The sequence below is a fragment of the Phyllobates terribilis genome, unplaced genomic scaffold (genome assembly GCF_046119375.1).
Source record: "Phyllobates terribilis strain yellow unplaced genomic scaffold, ASM4611937v1 Scaffold_10__3_contigs__length_209671492, whole genome shotgun sequence".
In the NCBI taxonomy this organism is placed as follows: Eukaryota; Metazoa; Chordata; class Amphibia; order Anura; family Dendrobatidae; genus Phyllobates; species Phyllobates terribilis.
The window spans coordinates 76,335,471-76,358,283 of record NW_027362770.1 but is presented as its reverse complement, the minus strand read 5'-3'; the positions used below and the strand labels follow the sequence as shown (position 1 = coordinate 76,358,283).

At 44.6% G+C, this 22,813-nt stretch overlaps 1 protein-coding gene across 3 annotated transcripts in view; it reads left to right on the top strand.

Annotated features, from left to right (window-relative positions):
- The window catches only part of LOC141164413 (A-type potassium channel modulatory protein KCNIP1), an 858,918-nt gene that overhangs the window by 303,475 nt on the left and 532,630 nt on the right, over positions 1 to 22,813 (top strand). For all 3 annotated transcript variants that reach the window (XM_073649607.1, XM_073649608.1, XM_073649606.1), the window contains one exon: positions 21,606 to 21,675. In XM_073649607.1, the coding sequence (XP_073505708.1) occupies positions 21,606 to 21,675 (70 nt within the window). The remainder of the gene's footprint in view (positions 1 to 21,605; positions 21,676 to 22,813) is intronic.

The following is a 22,813-nucleotide window of genomic DNA, read 5'->3' as shown; positions in this document are numbered from 1 at the left end:
TGCCAGGAGACTCTATGGAATGCTTTCTCAGCATCCAACGAGAGTATCTAATTACAAATTTTTAACTGAATCTAGCCCAGGAAATACTTTGTGCCTAGTAGCAGTGTCTGCTAGTCAACGGATTATCCCGGCTGTTAAGCAAGCTACACCACCTGTAGTTTGGACACTTCATTTTTTCAAAGGAAATGCTTCGGGACCACGGGATACTCAGTGAAGAGCATCAGGAGGCACCCCAAGGCATAGGGGCTGGGACTGGCAGTAGGATGCCTTGCGGTGGACAGTGGAGCTCGATCCTTATAAAAGCTTTTTAACTGCAGCAGCTTTAGTGGACGCTACTGGAGCTGGAATTACGCGGCTGCTGGCATGAGACTTGCCCTCCAATAGATCCTTGTAAATGGATTTAAAGTGTATTCATTCAAATTAGAGAGACAATTTAAATTAAAAAGCTTAGAGCTGCCTCCACCACAGGGGGGCTCGCTTGACCCACCAGCGGACAGGCACCAGTATTGGGAGAGGGGGGCTGGCCGTCAGGGTTCACCGCGGCTCTGGCACAAACCCGGCGACACGGAGGTGGCACGGGCAGGAGCGGACTGAACGTGTCGGCTTCTCACTTTTTGGATTTTAGAAGGGCATGACATGCCTATATTTGTGTCTCCCCCTCCTTTTACTCCTCCACCTCTTTTCTTTTCGCATGACTATATGTACTTGTCACTTTTCCATGTGTTAGTTGTGTCTTCTGAGCAGTTTGTCAGCTTTTGGACACCTTTGAAGGTGTTTTCTATGTGTTTCTATGTGTTTTTGTTTGCCTGCCATTGGTTTTAACGGTGTTCGAAGGTGTTCGACGAACAGTTCGACGAACAGTTCGGCGAACACACGGGTGTTCGACGAACCGAACCGAACTCGAACACTACGGGGGTGGCTCAACACTATACTTCAGTCACTGCTGGAGTGAAATTTGTGGTCTAGTGAATGTCGCAGCTTGCTATGAATTTGATGAGCAAAAGTTACCACACCGTGCCTGCCCTAGCTCTGCCCACTTTGCCACAACTGATAATGGAGTTAGAATGTCAAAAAATGCTAAATTTTATCAAAGCCTCGAGTTTCAAAGCTTTCTACTACTGCTGTAAAAGCTTTGATGAATCAGACCCTATTGTTTTATTTTAGGTTATATTTGTTTCAAAAACAGACATCCATACATTTTTAAATATATTTTTCTATTTTTCAGCACAATTCAACCAAATCCCAAAAAATAATGAAAATAAAATGTTAGGCAGACACAAGACCAAAAAGCCAGCACCTGCTGAATAAGTAAAACAAGTGTGCAAAAAAATGTTTGTGTCTAATACATTATGTGGTAGACAGCTGCAGTTAAATGTCTGAATTTTGTATTCTTTTGAAAAAAACTATTCCCTTCCTCACAAGAAGGATTTCACAAGAAATGTCTCGGATTGACCCAGATTTTAGATTTTTTTCTGTAAAAGAATATTATGGAGGCTTATTGCAACATTAAGAATGAAGAGAAAAAGCTTAGCACTGATCCTGACAGGTTGCCTTTCTTTGGGGCTCCACAGTTCCTTCAATATTTCTGCCTCTCTTTGACCAAACCCTCACGAAACAGGGTTCATCACCAGAACCCCACTGAACACTTGGTAGTTTTTATTGGTAAAGGCTTGCGACTGGGCACCAAGCTAGGCTACGGGTGCCATTTTCACCTACCAGATTGACCCCGCCAGCACCTCACCTGCCTCACCATCATCTCTCCCCATACAATCTTAGACGAAGATCATTCCACGGCTGTCAAGATCCCTGAGGAGAGGCTGCAGCACCCACTACAGTTATTTCCTTTACCACTCTCGGCAGCCATATTGATTGACCGGCTACTCTACCAGCTGTAGCGAGAGCCTAAAGACTTTGCGTTCAGAAACTGGTGCTGTGCTCCCTCCCTCAGACCATCATATGTGAGACCTTCCTCTATTGCGTACCTCACACCGGCACTGTACAGAGCCCTATGTCCTGGGGTGATTCATTCTGTCCTAACTCACCACCATATCAGCTGGAAGCCACCATTCATCTTGGATCGGATCTGCCCATCTGCTGCCCGGAAGCTGTAAGGTGCCTGTATGCCTGCATCTGGCCCCTGTAACTGACCTCTCCCAGGAGACTGATGATACCCTCAGCCTTCCCATGGCACAGAGAGACCACAGAACGTACACTAGCATTGGACCTTGGCCTTTTTATGCCCTCTCCCGAAACCATCTACTAAGCAGCACCTGCACCTGAAGCTCCACACTTTAGCTGTCACCACAAAATGAGTGTTTCTGACCAGACTTTGCCTAAATGTTTTAAGATCATGCCACTGGTGTAACCATCTGTCTGCCTACAGTCGCCTACCTGCTCTTGAAATATCAAGGATCCTTGTATGTATTTCTGAGGGTCATTGTCCCAATTTTTATTATCTCTTTGTCTCTTGCTGAAGAGGATAGAACCCATATCGTACAGTGTCCATTTTAGGACATGATCAGATATCAAAATCAAACATCAGAATGATGAGGCCAAATACCCTGTTTGAGAACTGATTTTGATAAGTGATTCTGACAAGTGATTTTGACAAATGATTTTGATGAGTGATTTTGACAAGTGATTTTGATGAGTGATTCTGACAAGTGATTTTGACAAGTGATTCTGACAAGTGATTCTGACGAGTGATTTTGACGAGTGATTCTGACGAGTGATTTTGACAAATGATTTTGATGAGCGATTCTGGCAAGTGATTTTTATGAGTGATTCTGACAAGTGATTCTGACGAGTGATTCTGACGAGTGATTTTGACAAATGATTTTGATGAGTGATTTTGACGAGTGATTTTGATGAGCGATTCTGACAAGTAATTTTGACGAGTGATTCTGATGAGTGATTTTGACGAGTGATTTTGACGAGTGATTCAAACAAGTGATTTTGACAAGTGATTCTGACGAGTGATTTTGACGAGTGATTCTGATGAGTGATTTTGACGAGTGATTCTGATGAGTGATTTTGACGAGTGATACTGTTATGTGGACGGTTGAAAACAACTTTATTAATAATGGAGAGCAACCGAACCCGGGGTCCGCGATGCAGCCTAGAAGACTGCGGCCGAACACCTACCGGGTAAGAAGGTAAAACAACCAACTAATATATAAATCCCTCCATTGTTACTGCACACCGGGACGAGAAAAGGGATTCGCACTATCTCCGTTAACTGCACGAGAGATGTGCGGCAAATAATGTAGCTGTAGCCCTGTTAACTGCACAGAGGCTACGCAGCAGGCGCTAGGGCGTGTGTGTGACTCACGCCGGCGTATACGTGCTCCCAGCTGGTGTGCTACCGGACTGCGGAGTAACTCTCCACGTGGCTAACAGGCGGTGCCAGGAATATGGAGTCCGCAGTCTGCTCGAGGTGTATAGCGATCCCCTAGTCGGAGCCAGACTGTCAAATGGAACTACCTGCCTCCCTCCAGCTAAGACTGCCTATCCCCAGCTAAATCTGCCTGTCTGAAGCTAGAGCAGCAAGAGAGCACATGGAGCTCAAACAAACAAGCGTCCACACATGAACACAACCTTAGCTCAATGATCAGAGCGCACCGCCATGTTTGTGGGCGGACTATTTAAAGACTAAGCCCTGCCCACCGTCGCATTATTGGTCGCACTACTGATGACATCACCTGCGGCCAATCAGGCGGTGCCAGGTCACCGGATCAGCTGACACCAAACCACCAATCACTGTTCGCCATGTCACGGGCATGCTCAGTGCAGTGCATCCTGGACTTAGGCTGTAGTAGCCCTGTTCCCCTCCGCAACCTTTGCTTAACACTACTAGGAACAAAGCCAATAGAGACAACTTGTACATCTCGTGCACCAGCTAGGTGTTGAGACTGATGGTGATGCTGAGTGGCATTTTCCCTGGCTGCACAAGAATGGGAGACCACAGAATCCACTGATGATTCTGAACCAATTTCAGATCCAGCAAACACCCAACACCTTACAGATTTTGACAAGTGACTTTTACAACTGTAATAATAATAAAAAAAAAGTAACTGTTCGCTGATGGGACTTGAACCCAAAATTCTGTGTCCCAAAACTAGTGTACTAACCACTGAGCTATAAACTTTTCTAAAACTCATTGGGACTTATGCACAGACTGCACACGAGCCAAAGCAAGCTTTTCTTGTCTTATGAGATCAACCATGAAAATATGCAGGGTGACTAAAAGTCATTGTGATTCTGATGTTTGAAGAAAGTCACACATCAGACTCACACATCAAAATCAAACATCATTTGAATTTGGCTTGCTTGCAGTCTGTGCATAAGTCCCAATGAATTTTAGACAAGTTTGCACTGAAAATCATATAACCAAATAGAACACCTAGGTTTTTACAACTGAGTTTATAACTTAATGGTTAGTGTACTGGCTTTGGGATGCAGAATTTTGGGTTCAAGTCCCATCAGCGAACAGTTACTTTTTTTGTATTATTATTGCTGTTGTAAAAGTCACTTGTCAAAGTCACTTGTCAGAATCACTCATCAGAGTCACTTGTCAAAATCACTTGTCAGAATCACTCGTCAAAATCACTTGTCAGAATCACTCATCAAAATCACTCATCAAAATCACTTGTCAGAATCACTCATCAAAATCACTTGTCAGAATCACTCGTCAAAATCACTCGTCAAAATCACTTGTCAGAATCACTTGTCAGAATCACTTATCAAACTCAGTTCTCAGACAGGGTATTTATCCCCAAACTGACATCATTCTGATGTTTTGATATCTGATCATGTCCTAAAATGGACACTGTAATATTGCATAAAAGACATTCTTCACTTTTACCAATACTAACTACTATTTCCTATACTCCACTGCCATCCACTGGAGAATCTCAGTAATACAAATACCATAACTTCTTTCTCTGGTCAAGTGTATGGAGTGGATTATACCCAGCTGACCTCTGCCTCCACCTGATAACAACCTACTCAAGAGCTCATCTCTATTTTCTTTTCTTTCTTAATTTCTTTTTATTGAATTTTAACTTAAAATACAACCACAATGGTTAGATTATGCAATTAAACATATTTATAAATGTATATACATAAATTGAGCAAACTGAGAGTCCAACAGTAGCTTTATGCATCTAGTGCAGGGGTAGGGAACCTCAGGCCCGCCTTTTATCTGGCCCTAGGGCAGATTCCCAGGGACCGCAGTGCTTGGGCCGGCAGATTTATTTTGACGGCCACCAGCCCGTTAATTTCTTCTTGCTCTGTGAGCATGAGCACGCAGTGTTCACTACTGAATGCTGAGGTGCATGCAATGAAAGATTACACCCTGACACCAGTGCCAGCATCAGGACGTACTTTGAGGGTGGAGTTAGTGCACATTTTGGCCAAATGGCTCTTGACAGAAATACGATTCCCCACCCATGACCTAGTGCAATCCTAAAAAAGAGAGGCAGTTCAATAAGTGAATGCATTTTAACCAAATAACCAGGATGAGGTGGGTAATAGTGTCTTTAAAGATTCGCTAAGTGGACCAAACCACTTTAAATGGCATGTGTTTCCCATATTCGCCGCTTTGTACCACCTCAAGTAAGTCTATATATTTGTTCTTTAAGTTCCCATTGGGTGATAGAGGGAGCAGTATTTGATTTCCACATTGTTAGACTCCGAATTCTAGCAGATGCTAATAAGTGTCTAAGGAGGGAGAGTTTGTTCTTAGAGATTGTCTCTGGAAAGAGGTGTATTAGGCAAATATCTGGGGTTAAGGTCAGGGAGATTTTGAGCATTTGCTTGAAAAATATTTAGATTTGAGAGTTCTCAGTGGTTGATACCTTTTAATGGCTAACTGAAAAGATGGTAACACATTGCAAGCTTTCGAGACTACTCAGGTCTCTTCATCAGGCATAGTATACCACAAAATCTGAAGAGTCACATATTTATACACAATAAGACACACAAAAAATGCAATAGGTAAGACAGGTGATGAAAAGCAGAGTTATTATGGAAGAGATAAACAGTTCCGGCTATAAATATTTTAGCAGTTAATAGATAAAGAGTGTGAAGGTTTTATTGTCCTGTGATTAGGTCCAATGTTGTGATGGCCTCAGGAGCACATTCCTTAGTTGATGTGGAATGACATAAATCCATGCGACACATTCATCCTGCTCTGAAAGTGTTAAAGGTCACCATGAGTTTATATTCTGAGATTCTTCTTTCTCTTTGAGATTTGAAGTTACCTTTTAATACCAATAATTTCATGTCTTTTATGCTGTGATCAGGGGAACAAAAATGCTTGGCTACAGGTAGATCTATTCTTTTTTCTTTAATTGTGTGGTGATGATGAGCATTTGCTTTAAAGAACTCAGAATCTCTGACCAATATTTCTTAATTTTGGGACATAGGCACCACATATGATAATACGTGCCAGGTTCTGATTGGCATCTTGGAAGGAGATAATTTGTCTACATGAAGTCACGACCGTCTTTTTCTGCAGTTTCAACAGGGCTAATAATGTTTGCAACCATATCAATTGTCTATTGATATCAGCGTTGTTAGCGATAGACTTAAAAAGAAGTGTGAATCTGTGGAGATGAAGTGGGTTTAGGGAGTCATCATTTAATAGTTCTTTGAATTCACCTTCTGTGGGGACTTGTCCTGAATCCAACATGTTCTGTAAAGGTATATTATAGTTTTATAGCATGAGGTAGGGTCTCATTTTGCATAGGTATGTTGGAGACTAAGAGGTCTCTGACCTGTAATAGGGGAGAAGGCTGTGGGGCACACATGCTTTCCTTATGTGTGGAAATGACCACATTTTATGTGTAATTGTTGTAAGTTGGATTTGAAATTTGTAGATATTGGGGGCATTCAGGGAGTGAGAATATTATCTGTCTCAATGAGAAGGGTACATTTTCTTCTTCGATTTAAAGCCAAGTTTTGTGCATGGGAACTTTTATCCAGTCTAAAATTCTCTGGAGGTGTATTGCTTGCTGGAATTGGAGTGGAGCTGGTAGGTCAATGCCTCATTTGATGTGTGGTAAGGTGAGTATGTGGTGTGCGATTTTGTGTTTATGGAAACCCCATCAATACTGTGAGAAAAGTGTATTAACGGTAATAAAAAAAGATTTGGGAAGATGAATTGGTAGACTTTGAAACAAATATGTAGTTTTGGACCACATAATGCATTTCAATGGGATTTTCTTGCCTAACCATGAAATATATGGAATTGACCAGGATGAGATCAAATCTATAATATAACCAGGAATGTGTCCGTCTGTCAGAAGCCTCTATAGACTGAGCATGCTCAGAATGGCGTAATAACGACATTATGTTCAGGATGAGAGAGACAGAGAGAAAGAGAAATAGAGACAAATTCATAAGTACACCCCTGTATTATCAGTACATTATATATACAAAGCTAAGCATAAGTAAGTACACCCCCCTGTATTCTCAGTACATTATATATTCAGCGCTCAGCATAAGTGAGCACACCCCTGTATTATCAATACATTTTATACACAGCACTCAGCATAAGTAAGTACACCCCCTGTATTATCAGTACATTACATAAATAGCACTCAGCATATGTGAGTACACCCCAATATTATCATTACATTATATATACAGTGGGTAGCATAAGTGAGTACACCCCTGTATTGTCAGTACATTATATATACAGCGCTTAGCATAAGTGAGTACACCCCCATATTATCAGAACATTTATAATATAACGAGAGATGCGTGTCTCTGTCTGAAGCCTTTATAAACTGCGCAAGCGTGACATGCCTGCACAGTCTGGCTTCAGGCAGAAGACCGCATGGAGCCGTTACAGGTAAGAGGAGTGTGTATGGTGCCGGATACCGCGATCTCCGGCGCCATACTTACATACTTACCTGACCAGGAGGAGCTTTGCCGCGGCGCCTCTCTTCGCCGGAGACCGGGGCAGGAGTGAGGCGTCGGATTGGCACATGCGCATAGCGCTATCCGGCGCCATTGTACTGAAGACACGTTTGCAGTGTGTCTTCAGCAAAATGGCGCCGGACAGCACAGTATGGGCACGCGCGCACAGGGAAGAAAGGTGACTATAAGTGTTTATTTTTTTGTATGTGTGTCTACAGCGTGAAAAGGATGAGGGGTGCCACACATACCAGGATTGGGGGGTGAGGGTGCCACACATACCAGGATTGGGGGGTGAGGGGGCCACACATACCAGGATTGGGGGGATGAGGGGTACCAAGCATACCAGGATTGTGGGGTGAGGGGACCATGCATACCAGGATGGAGGGGTACCACACATACCAGGATTGTGAGGTGAGGGGACCATGCCTACCAGGATTGTGGGGTGAGGGGATCATGCATACCAGGATGAGGGGTACCACACATACCTGGATTGGGGGTGAGGGGACCATGCATACCAGGATTGGGCGGTGAAGGGACCATGCATACCAGGATTAGGGGTGAGGGGACCATGCATACCTGGATTTGGGGGTGAGGGGACCATGCAAACCAGGATTGGGGGGTGAGGGGTGCCCTGCATATCAGAATAGGGATGAGGGGTACCATACATACCAGAATAGGAATGCGGGGTACCATGCATACCAGGATGAAGGATGGGGTGCCATGCATACCAGGATGAGGAGTACCAAGCATACCAGAATAGGTATGAGGTGTACTATGAAGACCAGGATAAGGATGAGGGGTGCCATGCATACTAGGATGAGGGATTGGGTTCCATGCATACCAGGTTTCTGGGATGAGGAGGCCATACATACCAGAATTGGGATGAGGTGTGCCATGCATACCAGGATGAGGGGTATCATACATACCAGAATAGGGATGAGGGGTACCATGCATACCAGGATGAGGGATGGGTTGCCATGCATACCAGGATTGAGGATGAAGGGTGCCATACATACCAGGATTGGGGATGAGTGGTGCCATGCATACCAGGATTGGGGATGAAGAGTGCCATGTATACCAGGATTGGGGATGAGGGGTGCCATACATACCAGGATCGGGGATGAGGGGTGCCATGCATACCAGTATTGAGGATGAGGGAGCCATGCATACCAGGATTGGGGATGAGGGAGCCATGCATACCAGGATTGGGGACGAGGGGTGCCATGCATACCAGGATTGGGAATGAGGGAGCCATGCGTACCAGGATTGGGGATGAGGGGTGCCATGCATACCAGTATTGAGGATGAGGGAGCCATGCATACCAGGATTGGGGATGAGGGAGACATGCATACCAGGATTGGGGACGAGGGGTGCCATGCATACCAGGATTGGGGATGAGGGAGCCATGCATACCAGGATTGGGGATGAGGGGTGCCATGCATACCAGGATTGTGAATGAGGGAGCCATGCGTACCAGGATTGGGGATGAGGGGTGCCATACATACCAGGATTGGGGATGAAGAGTGCCATGTATACCAGGATTGGGGATGAGGGGTGCCATACATACCAGGATCGGGGATGAGGGGTGCCATGCATACCAGTATTGAGGATGAGGGAGCCATGCATACCAGGATTGGGGATGAGGGAGCCATGCATACCAGGATTGGGGACGAGGGGTGCCATGCATACCAGGATTGGGAATGAGGGAGCCATGCGTACCAGGATTGGGGATGAGGGGTGCCATGCATACTAGGATTGTGGATGAGGAAGCCATGCATACCAGGATTGGGGATGAGGGAGCCATGCATACCAGGATTGGGGATGAGGGAGCCATGCATACTAGGATTGGGGATGATGGGTGCCATGTATACCAGAATAGGGATGAGGGGTACCATGCATACCAGGATGAGGGATGGGGTGCCATGCATACCAGTATGAGGGGTACCATACATACCAGGATAGGGATGAGGGTTACCATGTATAACAGGATTGGGGATGAGGGACCCATGCATACCAGGATAGGGATGAGGGGTGCCATGCATACCAGGATAGGGATGAGGAGTGCCATGCATACCAGGATTGGGGATGAGGGGTGCCATGCATACCAGGATTGGGGATGAGGGGTGCCATGCATACCAGGATTGGGGATGAGGGAGCCATGCATACCAGGATAGGGATGAGGGGTGCCATGCATACCAGGATAGGGATGAGGAGTGCCATGCATACCAGGATTGGGGATGAGGGTTGCCATGCATACCAGGATTGGGGATGAGGGGTGCCATGCATACCAGGATTGGGGATGAGGGAGCCATGCATACCAGGATTGGGGATCAGGGAGCCATGCATGCCACGATTGTGGACGAGGGGTGCCATGCATACCAGGATAGGGATGAGGAGTGCCATGCATACCAGGATTGGGGATGAGGGGTGCCATGCATACCAGGATTGGGGATGAGGGGTGCCATGCATACCAGGATTGAGGATGAGTGAGCCATGCATACCAGGATTGGGGATGAGGGAGCCATGCATACCAGGATTGGGATGAGGAGTGCCATGCATACCAGGATTGGGGATGAGGGGTGCCATGCATACCAGGATTGGGGATGAGGGGTGCCATGCATACCAGGATTGGGGATGAGGGAGCCATGCATACCAGGATAGGGATGAGGGGTGCCATGCATACCAGGATAGGGATGAGGAGTGCCATGCATACCAGGATTGGGGATGAGGGGTGCCATGCATACCAGGATTGGGGATGAGGGGTGCCATGCATACCAGGATTGGGGATGAGGGAGCCATGCATACCAGGATTGGGGATCAGGGAGCCATGCATACCACGATTGTGGACGAGGGGTGCCATGCATACCAGGATAGGGATGAGGAGTGCCATGCATACCAGGATTGGGGATGAGGGGTGCCATGCATACCAGGATTGGGGATGAGGGGTGCCATGCATACCAGGATTGAGGATGAGTGAGCCATGCATACCAGGATTGGGGATGAGGGAGCCATGCATACCAGGATTGGGGATGAGGGGTGCCATGCATACCAGGATTGGGGATGAGGGGTGCCATGCATAACAGGATTGGGGATGAGGGAGCCATGCATACCAGGATTGGAGATGAGGGAGCCCTGCATACCAGGATTGGGGATGAGGGAGCCATGCATACCAGGATTGGGGATGAGGGACCCATGCATACCAGGATTGGGGATGAGGTGTGCCATGCTTACCAGGGTTGGGGATGAGGGGTGCCACGCATACCAGGATTAGGGATGAGGGAGCCATGCATACCAGAATTGGGGATGATGGGTGCTATGCATACCAGAATAGGGATGAGGGGTACCAAGCATACCAGCATGAGCGATGGGGTGCCATGCAAACCAGGATGAGGGGTACCATACATACCAGGATAGGGATGAGGGGTACCATGTATAACAGGATTGGGGATGAGGGACCCAAGCATACCAGGATAGGGATGAGGATTGCCATGCATACCAGGATAGGGATGAGGAGTGCCATGCATACCAGGATTGGGGATGAGGGTTGCCATGCATACCAGGATTGGGGATGAGGGGTGCCATGCATACCAGGATTGGGGATGAGGGAGCCATGCATACCAGGATTGGGGATCAGGGAGCCATGCATGCCACGATTGTGGACGAGGGGTGCCATGCATACCAGGATAGGGATCAGGAGTGCCATGCATACCAGGATTGGGGATGAGGGGTGCCATGCATACCAGGATTGGGGATGAGGGGTGCCATGCATACCAGGATTGAGGATGAGTGAGCCATGCATACCAGGATTGGGGATGAGGGAGCCATGCATACCAGGATTGGGATGAGGAGTGCCATGCATACCAGGATTGGGGATGAGGGGTGCCATGCATACCAGGATTGGGGATGAGGGGTGCCATGCATACCAGGATTGGGGATGAGGGAGCCATGCATACCAGGATAGGGATGAGGGGTGCCATGCATACCAGGATAGGGATGAGGAGTGCCATGCATACCAGGATTGGGGATGAGGGGTGCCATGCATACCAGGATTGGGGATGAGGGGTGCCATGCATACCAGGATTGGGGATGAGGGAGCCATGCATACCAGGATTGGGGATCAGGGAGCCATGCATACCACGATTGTGGACGAGGGGTGCCATGCATACCAGGATAGGGATGAGGAGTGCCATGCATACCAGGATTGGGGATGAGGGGTGCCATGCATACCAGGATTGGGGATGAGGGGTGCCATGCATACCAGGATTGAGGATGAGTGAGCCATGCATACCAGGATTGGGGATGAGGGAGCCATGCATACCAGGATTGGGGATGAGGGGTGCCATGCATACCAGGATTGGGGATGAGGGGTGCCATGCATAACAGGATTGGGGATGAGGGAGCCATGCATACCAGGATTGGAGATGAGGGAGCCCTGCATACCAGGATTGGGGATGAGGGAGCCATGCATACCAGGATTGGGGATGAGGGACCCATGCATACCAGGATTGGGGATGAGGTGTGCCATGCTTACCAGGGTTGGGGATGAGGGGTGCCACGCATACCAGGATTAGGGATGAGGGAGCCATGCATACCAGAATTGGGGATGATGGGTGCTATGCATACCAGAATAGGGATGAGGGGTACCAAGCATACCAGCATGAGCGATGGGGTGCCATGCATACCAGGATGAGGGGTACCATACATACCAGGATAGGGATGAGGGGTACCATGTATAACAGGATTGGGGATGAGGGACCCATGCATACCAGGATAGGGATGAGGATTGCCATGCATACCAGGATAGGGATCAGGAGTGCCATGCATACCAGGATTGGGGATGAGGGGTGCCATGCATACCAGGATTGGGGATGAGGGGTGCCATGCATACCAGGATTGGGGATGAGGGAGCCATGCATACCAGGATTGGGGATCAGGGAGCCATGCATACCAGGATTGGGGATGAGGGGTGCCATGCATACCAGGATAAGGATGAGGAGTGCCATGCATACCAGGATTGGGGATGAGGCGTGCCATGCATACCAGGATTGGGAATGAGGGAGCCATGCATACCAGGATTGGGGATGAGGGGTGCCATGCATACCAGGATTGGGAATGAGGGGTGCCATGCATAACAGGATTGGGGATGAGGGAGCCATGCATACCAGGATTGGGGATGAGGGGTGCCATGCTTACCAGGATTGGGGATGAGGGGTGCCATGCATAACAGGATTGGAGATGATGCTTGCCATGCATACCAGAATAGGGATGAGAGGTACCATACATACCAGGATAGGGATGAGGGGTACCATGTATAACAGGATTGGGGATGAGGGACCCATGCATACCAGGATAGGGATGAGGAGTGCCATGCATACCAGGATAGGGATGAGAAGTGCCATGCATACCAGGATTGGGGATGAGGGGTGCCATGCATACCATGATTGGGGATGAGGGGTGCCATGCATACCAGGATTGGGGATGAGGGAGCCATGCATACCAGGATTGGGGATGAGGGAGCCATGCATACCAGGATTGGGCATGATGGGTGCCATGCATACCAGAATAGGGATGAGGGGTACCATGCATACCAGGATGAGAGATGGGATGCCATGCATACCAGTATGAGGGGTACCATACATACCAGGATAGGGATGAGGGGTACCATGTATAACAGGATTGGGGATGAGGGACCCATGCATACCAGGATAGGGATCATCGAGCCATGCATACCAGGATTGTCGACGAGGAGTGCCATGCATACCAGGATAGGGATGAGGAGTGCCATGCATACCAGGATTTGGAATGAGGGGTGCCATGCATACCAGAATAGGAATGCGGGGTATTATGCATACCAGGATGAAGGATGGGGTGCCATGCATGCCAGGGTGAGGAGTACCAAGCATACCAGAATAGGGATGAGGGGTACTATGAAGACCAGGATAAGGATGAGGGGTGCCATGCATACTAGGATGAGGGATTGGGTGCTATGCATACCAGGTTTCTGGGATGAGGAGGCCATACATACCAGAATTGGGATGGGTTGTGCCATGCATACCAGGATGAGGGATATCATACATGCCAGAATAGGGATGAGGGGTACCATGCATACCAGGATGAGGGATGGGGTGCCATGCATACCAGGATGAGGGGTACCATTCATACCAGGATAGGGATGAGGAGTGCCATGCATACCAGGATAGGGATGAGGAGTGCCATGAATACCAGGATAGGGATGAGGAGTGCCATCTATACCAGGATTGGGGATGAGGGATGCCATGCATACCAGGATTGGGGATGAGGGGTGCCATGCATAAAAGGATTGGGGATGAGGGAGCCATGCATACCAGGATTAGGGATGAGGGAGCCATGCATACCAGGATTGGGGATGAGGGGTGCCATGCATACCAGGATAGGGATGAGGAGTGCCATGCATACCAGGATTGGGGATGAGGGGTGCCATACATACCAGGATTGGGGATGAGGGGTGCCATGCATACCATATATCTATATACACTACCGTTCAAAAGTTTGGAGTCACCCAGCCAATTTTGTGTTTTCCATGAAAACTCATACTTTTATTTATCAAATGAGTTTCAAAATGAATAGAAAATATAGTCCAGGCATTGACAAGGTTAGAAATAATGATTTTTATTTGAAAGAATAATTTTCTCCTTCAAACTTTGCTTTCGTCAAAGAATGCTCCCTTTGGATCAATTACATCATTGCAGACCTTTGGCATTCTAGCTGTTAATTTGCTGGGGTAATCTTGAGAAATTTCACCCCATGCTTCCTGAAGCCCCTCCCACAAGTTGGATTGGCTTGATGGGCACTTTTTGAGGAACAATACGGTCAAGCTGCTCCCACAACACCTCTATGGGGTTGAGATCTGGTGACTGGGCTGACCACTCCATTACAGATAGAATACCAGCTGCCTGCTTCTTCCCTAAATAGTTCATGCATAATTTGGAGGTGTACTTTGGGTCATTGTCCTGTTGTAGGATGAAATTGTCTCCAATCAAGCGCTGTGCACAGGGTATGGCATGGCGTTGCAAAATGGAATGATAGCCTTCCTTATTCAAAATCCCATTTACCTTGTACAAATCTCCCACTTTACCAGCACCAAAGAAACCCCAGACCATCACATTACCTCCACCATGCTTGACAGATGGCGTCAGGCACTCTTCCAGCATCTTTTCAGTTGTTCTGCGTCTCACAAATGTTCTTCTGTGTGATCCAAACACCTCAAACTTTGATTCGTCTGTCCATAAAACTTTTTTCCAATCTTCCTTTGTCCAATGTCTGTGTTCTTTTGCCCATATTAATCTTTTCCTTTTATTAGCCAGTCTCAGATATGGCTTTTTCTTTGCCTCTTTGCCCTGAAAGCCAGCATCCCGGAGTCGCCTCTTCACTGTAGATGTTGACACTGGCGTTTTGCGTGTACTATTTAATGAAGCTGCCAGTTGAGGAGCTGTGAGGCGTAGATTTCTCAAACTAGAGACTCTAATGTACTTGTCTTGTTGCTCAGTTGTGCAGCGGGGCCTCCCGCTTCTCTTTCTACTCTGGTTAGAGCCTGTTTGTGCTCTCCTCTGAAGGGAGTAGTACACACCGTTGTAGGAAATATTCAGTTTCTTGGCAACTTCTCGCATGGAATAGTCTTCATTTCTAAGAACAAGAATAGACTGTTGAGTTTCACATGAAAGTTCTCTTTTTCTGGCCATTTTGAGAGTTTCATGGAACAAACAAATGTAATGCTCCAGATTCTCAACTAGCTCAAAGGAAGGTCAATTTTATAGCTTCTCGAATCAGCCAAACTGTTTTCAGCTGGGCTAACATACTTGTGCAAGGGTTTTCTATGGTTTTCTAAACATCCATTAGTCTTCTTACACAGTTAGCAAACACAATGTGCCATTAAAACACTGGAGTGGTGGTTGTTGGAAATGGGCCTCTATACACCTATGTAGATATTGCAATAAAAACAAGACATTTGCAGCTAGAATAGTCATTTACCACATTAACAATGTATAGAGTGTATTTCTAATTCATTTAATGTTAGCTTCATTGAAAAAAAATGTGCTTTTCTTTAAAAAAAAATGAAATTTCTAAATGACCCCAAACTTTTGAACGGTAGTGTATATATATATACGATAATACTAGGGTTTACAGTGGCGCTGGTAGGAAGTCTATGAGCCTACTGCAAATTGGGACAGTGACCACTCAGTGTCCTACCAATATCTATGATATCGGTTTTTAATAAACTATTAAAGATATAAATATATACTGTATAAAACATATAAAAATTAGCGCTGGATAAATAGACTTGAAGAGCTATGATGATAAAAATAGAAAGATTTTATTCATAAATATGATGATCGATTAAAATAAGCAGTTAATAGATATGTTAAAATGAATAAAGCGAATAAAAGCAATGTGGCATAAATCCTCAGGATTTAGGGTGGTAGTCCTAATGAGGAGTAAGTAGAAGGGATGTGGTATGGTACAAGGTTCCAGTGGTCCCCTAGGAGAAAGGAAGAGTGAGTTAGTTAAAAAAATTGGAAGTTATAATCTGGATAAAGGTATTAGAGGATGTTAGTATTATTTTTATGGGGCCAGAGGAAGTTGAGTCTTGGATGGAGAAACTTGCTTATACAAATGCTGATGGTATGAGAGCTGGGAGAGAAATTAATATTTGAAATAGGATGTACGATTAATCTCAGTATTAGAGTAGGTTATAGTTAACTGATTGGCAGGGTTTCAGATGTATATTCTCCCTAATTGGAGAGGAGATTAAATGGAGGTCCGTGTCCTATTGGGTAATTTTTACCTGGAATGTGTGGTGCCAAAATCAAGGCCAAGGAGGAGTATTGCCGTGTTAACACCCTGTATAGGTGAATATGACCGTGCCTAACCTTTTAGGACCATATAGGTGTATATGGATGTGCTCAGGCTAGAGGGCTTGCCCCCGAGGGTTGTTGGGGTCTAAGGGAAAAATAGGGGTTAGTTTTGGCAAGTATGACAAGTACTTAATATGCACAATTTATGAGTACACCTATATGATCCTAAAAGATTAGGCATGGGCATATTCACCTATACAGGGTGTTAACACGGCAATACTCCTCCTTGATCTGGATTTTGGTACCGCACATTCCAGGTAAAAATCCTTAATCCACCAGCCACCTAGTTCCCCTCTAATCCCACTACCTTACAGCACTCCTTTCCCTCTTTCCTTTTTTTCCCTATTAGGTCCCAATAGGACACGGACCTCCATTTATTCTCCTCTCCAATTAGGGAGTATATACATCTGAAGCCCTACCAAACCCTACCAAATCTTTCTATTTTTATCATCATAGCTCTCCAAGTCTATTTATCCAGCGCAAAATTTTATATATGTTTTATATATATTTATATCTTTAATAGTATATATATATATATATATATATATATATACAGTACAGACCAAAAGTTTGGACACACCTTCTCATTTAAAGATTTTTCTGTATTTTCATGACTATGGAAATTGTACATTCACACTGAAGGCATCAAAACTACCTCTTGAAGCTCATCAAGAGGATGCCAAGAGTGTGCAAAGCAGTCATCAAAGCAAAAGGTGGTTACTTTGAAGAACCTAGAATATAAGACATATTTTCAGTTGTTTCACACTTTTTTGTTAAGTATATAATTCCACATGTGTTAATTCATAGTTTTAATGCCTTCAGTGTGAATGTACAATTTGCATAGTCATGAAAATACAGAAAAATCTTTAAATGAGAAGGTGTGTCCAAACTTTTGGTCTGTACTGTATATAAGAAGTACACTGATAGTGTTGATTACTGTACTTGTCATTTAGTGTTAAAATAAAGGATTTATTAAAAAAAAAAATTGGCGTGGGGTTCCCCGTAATTTTAAGCTCTAGCGGAGGTTAAGCAGACAGCTGGGGCAGATGTTTGAAGCCTGTGAAGGAGGTAATACCCACGGAGCTTCCCAGGCTACTAATATCAGCCCCCAGCTGAATACCTAGCCTTTACTAGCTATTAAAATGGGGGACACCCCCCAAAAAATGATGTGGGGTCCCCCCTATTTTAATAGCTAGCAAAGGCTAGGCAGACAGCTGGGGGCTGATATTAATAGTCCAGGAAGGGTGCCATGAATATTGGCCCCCTCCCAGGCTAGAAACACCAGCCGTCAGCCGCCCCAGAAATGGCGCATCCATATGATGCGCCAATTCTGGCACTTAGCCTCGCTTTTCCCACTGCCCTGTAGCGGTGGCAGTCGGGTAATAGGGCTGGGGTTGATGTCAGCTTATAATGCCAGCTGACATCAAGCCCAGGTTAGTAATGGAGAGGCGTCTATAAGACACCCCCATTACTAACCCCATAGTCAAATTTAAAAAAAAAACACAAACACCCAGAATAAAGTCCTTTAATTGAAATAAACACACAATCATTTATTGTTCTAAATTAAACCATACTTACCATCACGCCAATTCCAGCTGAAGCCAATGTCTACTGCAATAAAAGTAAAATAATAAAGCAACCTCATCCTTCCCTTTCCATGGTTCCCACGACAGCTTCAGCTCTGCTACATTGACATGACAGGCTGGATCGCAACAGAACGCTGCCATCGAGCTTGCCATGCCGCAGAGACTGAGTAGCGCAGGCATGCTTGCGCTCCTCAGTGTCTCGCTGTGACGGCATCCAGATGAGCTGAGTTCATGTCCAATGAAGTCAGCTCACCTCACGCACGTCACTGACAGCGTGGGAAAATTCTCCTGCTCAAGCGCTGAGCACAGGAGAATTTTCCCACGCTGTCAGTGACGTGCATGAGGTGAGCTCATGTCCAATGAACTCAGCTCACCTCATGCACATCACTGACAGCATGGGAAAATTCTCCTGCGCTCAGCGATCGAGCAGGAGAATTTTCCCACGCTGTCAGTGACCTACATGAGGTGAGCTGAGTTCATTGGACATGAACTCGGCTCATCTGGATGCCGTCACAGCCAGACACTGAGGAGCGCAAGCATGCCTGCGCTTCTCAGTCTCTGCGGCATGGCAAGCTCGATGGCAGCTTTCGGCTGCGATCCAGCCTGTCATGTGAATGTAGCAGAGCTGGAGCCGTCGTGGGAACCATGGAAAGGTAAGGATGAGGTTGCTTTATTATTTTACTTTTATTGCAGGAAGTCGTTGGCTTCAGCTGGAATGGGCGTGATGGTAAGTATGGTTTAATTTAGAGCAATAAAGAATTGTGTCTTTATTTCAATTAAAGGACTTTATTTTGGGTGTTTGTGTTTTTTTTTAACTTTGACTATGGGGTTAGTAATGGGGGTGTCTTATAGACGCCTCTCCATTACTAACCTGGGCTTGATGTCAGCTGGCATTATAAGCTGACATCAACCGCAGCCCTATTACCCCACTGCCACCACTACAGGGCAGTGGGAAGAGCGAGGCTAAGTGCCAGAATTGGCACATCCTATGGATGCGCCATTTCTGGGGCGGCTGACGGCTGGTGTTTCTAGCCTGGGAGGGGGCCAATATTCATGGCACCGTTACTGGGCTATTAATATCAGCCCCCAGCTGTCTGCCTAGCCTTTGCTAGCTATTAAAATAGGGGGGACCCCACGTCATTTTTTTGGGGGTCCCCCATTTTAATAGCTAGTATAGGCTAGGTATTCAGCTGGGGGCTGATATTAGTAGCCTGGGAAGCTCCGTGGGTATTACCCCCTTCCCAGACTTCAAACATCTGCCCCAGCTGTCTGCTTAACCTCCGCTAGAGCCTAAAATTACGGGGAACAGCACGCCAATTTTTTTTTTTAATAAATCCTTTATTTTAACACTAAATGACAAGTACAGTAATCAACACTGTCACTGTACTTATTATATATGTGACTGACATGTTTCTATCTAATCTATGTGTGATTCTCTATTCTTTCTATTCTAAATTGTCGGATTCCGCTGCTGAATTGCCAGCCGGCTTTTTTAAAGAGACGGTGCATGAAAACACTGTTATTTTTTTTAATAAATCCTTTACACTAAATGACAAGTACAGTAAGCAACACTGTCACTGTACTTCATATATATGTGACTGACATGTTTCTATCTATCTAATCTGTGTGTGATGTTCTATTCTTTCTATTATAAATTGTCGGGTACCGGTGTATGCCGCTGCTGAATTGCCGGCTTTTCATGTCATTCTACATTATTCTTAGTTGCTTTCCTTCATGTAGAATAACCTACAAGGAAAGAAAGGGTTTATTTTTATTCCGATATTTGTGTCCCATTGACTTGCATTGGTTTCCGGTATCGGAATCGGCGATATCCGATACTTTTTGGGTATCGGTCCGATCCAATCCGATCCGATATTTCCCGATATCGGAAGGTATCGCTCAACACTACTAGCGAGTAAAGGCATGAGGCCACGGTCACACGCTTAGTATTTGATCAGCATTGTACATCAGTATTTGTAAGCCAAAACCAGGAGTGGGTGATAAATACAGAAGTGGTGACGTTTCTATTATACTTTTCCTCTGATGGTTCCACTCCTGGTTTTGGCTTACAGATATGGATTAAATACTGAACGTGTGAACGTGGCCTTAAAGGAAGTCAGTCACCTTCAAAATCCATTTTAAATGGGCTACAGTATTGTAGGGTAGCATTCTCCTCCCTGTCTCCTTTTTTCTGACACAGCTCGTTGCACTTCTGAATCATTAGTGTAGTGAGTGGCGTCTGGAAAAAAGGAGATGGTGGAGGCCTCACATATGCCGATAACATTCAGACAATGTGAACACTGTCAATCAGAAGCAGAAGAAGAGTCCCAATATGCAAATGATGAGGTGTATTGATACACCAAAAGTTATTTTCTCAGGCTCTGTACCAATAACAGATACAGAGCTAGTATGGATGTTATAGAGTCTAATTCCCCTACAATACTGTGTAGACCATTTAAAATGCATTTTGGTGGTGACAGACTGCCTTTAAAGATGAAAGACTAATGAAATGGCCCCTTCCTCATCTGACCTAAATCCTATTGAGAACTTGTGGGCAATTTTTAAATGGGAGATTCACTGTGGAGGCAAACCGTACACCTCTCTAATCATTGTCAGGGAGGCTGTGGTTGGTGCTTCCCAATAAGTTGATCATCATCAAGTTAAGAAACTGACAGACTCCATTGATGGAAAGCTTATGGTTATTCTCATTTTAACAAAAGAAAATAAGCAATTGAAGTTGGGAAAATTAACTTTTTTCATTTAGTTACATAATAATTCTGCTCACAGATATTCTCCTAAGAAAGACTTTTACATTCTTAATATTAACCTTAATATTAAGGTTTGTGTTTTTTTTCCTTGAATCTTCTTAGTGTGGCTTTGCTTTTTGTATTTGTGGTTTATTAACCTTTTGGATTGACCGACAGCACTGTAGTTGTTCAATAATAAAAGTAGCCTTCAAAAATACAGATGACCTAATAATTGTGCACACAGTGTATGTACTTTTACCTTTATATCATGTGGTTGTTTGCAATGATTCTTGACTCCATTGACGCATCCTAGTAGTGATTATTTTTATTGTGCAATTATTTTTATTTGCCTGGGAAAGTTATATTCTTATTTGTATACTTTCTTGAAAATCTACTATTACTAAGTCATGGTCCCATTGCATGTCAACACGTTATTTTTTTTTCTATGCATATAGGAATGTCCGAGTGGAGTTGTTAATGAAGATACATTTAAGCAAATATATTCACAATTCTTTCCTCATGGAGGTAAGTATTTTAAATGGTAATTTATTACAGATTTAATTTAGTATGTATAAAATGACTAAAGTGTAAATATTGTAAAAATTTAACTTCCAAAAATTTGCATGAAATTGTGGATTAAAGGTAATTGTGTTTGGCTACAAAAAATTTAGAATAAAACAAAAAGAAGGTAAACATGCATAGAACTAAGCAACGTAATGCACTTGATTTTTAAGTTTTTTCATATACTAAAAATTCCAGGAATACACTGTGAAATGCAAAATGCAAAACTAACTGTGGAATGCAAGAGACTCCGTATATTCTCAATGATGTTTTTATTTAATTGTTCACTTCATATAAATCGGTTATCTAGCGTTCACATAATATTGATACAAAAAAAGCTACAAATGTACAACTGAAAGAACTTACATCTTCTTTCCCTTGTAAATCCAGTGCTATGGGATCGGCAATCCTTCCCTTCTTTAGTTACAAGTTATGTGATCGCTGCAGTCAGTCTGTGGCCTTAGTGGTCGCATGCCGAACTGGTAGCATCATTGGTCAGCAATGCCATCATTCACATGTTAGTTGATTGTAGCCGAAGACTAGGAGAATAAGAGGAGTATCAGCGATGGATCTATAGGAGTGAGATGATTTGACTACAGACCATCTTTTGGCTTTACATTAAAGAAAAAAATCATCAATTGAGATGCAACCTAGACATTCCAACTATAACTAACTGCTTCACACTTTATCAGACCTGACTTTAACCTTAAAGAATGTACTAATTCTATTTGAACACAGCATAATTTCTGCATAATCACCTTCAGAATGAGAGGTCCCTGAGCTGCTTGCTTATGTCTTCATTCTTTAATACATGTCAGATTCCTTTCCTCTGTATAACAAATCTTCAGTAACCAGTATGCATCTTCCTTTTCCTCTTATCTACACTGTGTTCCAAATTATTATGCAAATAATAATTTCTCAGATTTTCCAAAATTACCTATATGAATTGCAGTCATTGTAATTTTCCAGTCAAATAACTATTAGAGTACAATTGAAAGGTTTTTGTACAAACTGCCTATGATAACAGTATATTTTTAAAAAAAATAAAAAACTCAAACTGCACTCAAAATGCATGTTCCAAATTATTATGCACAGCAGAGTT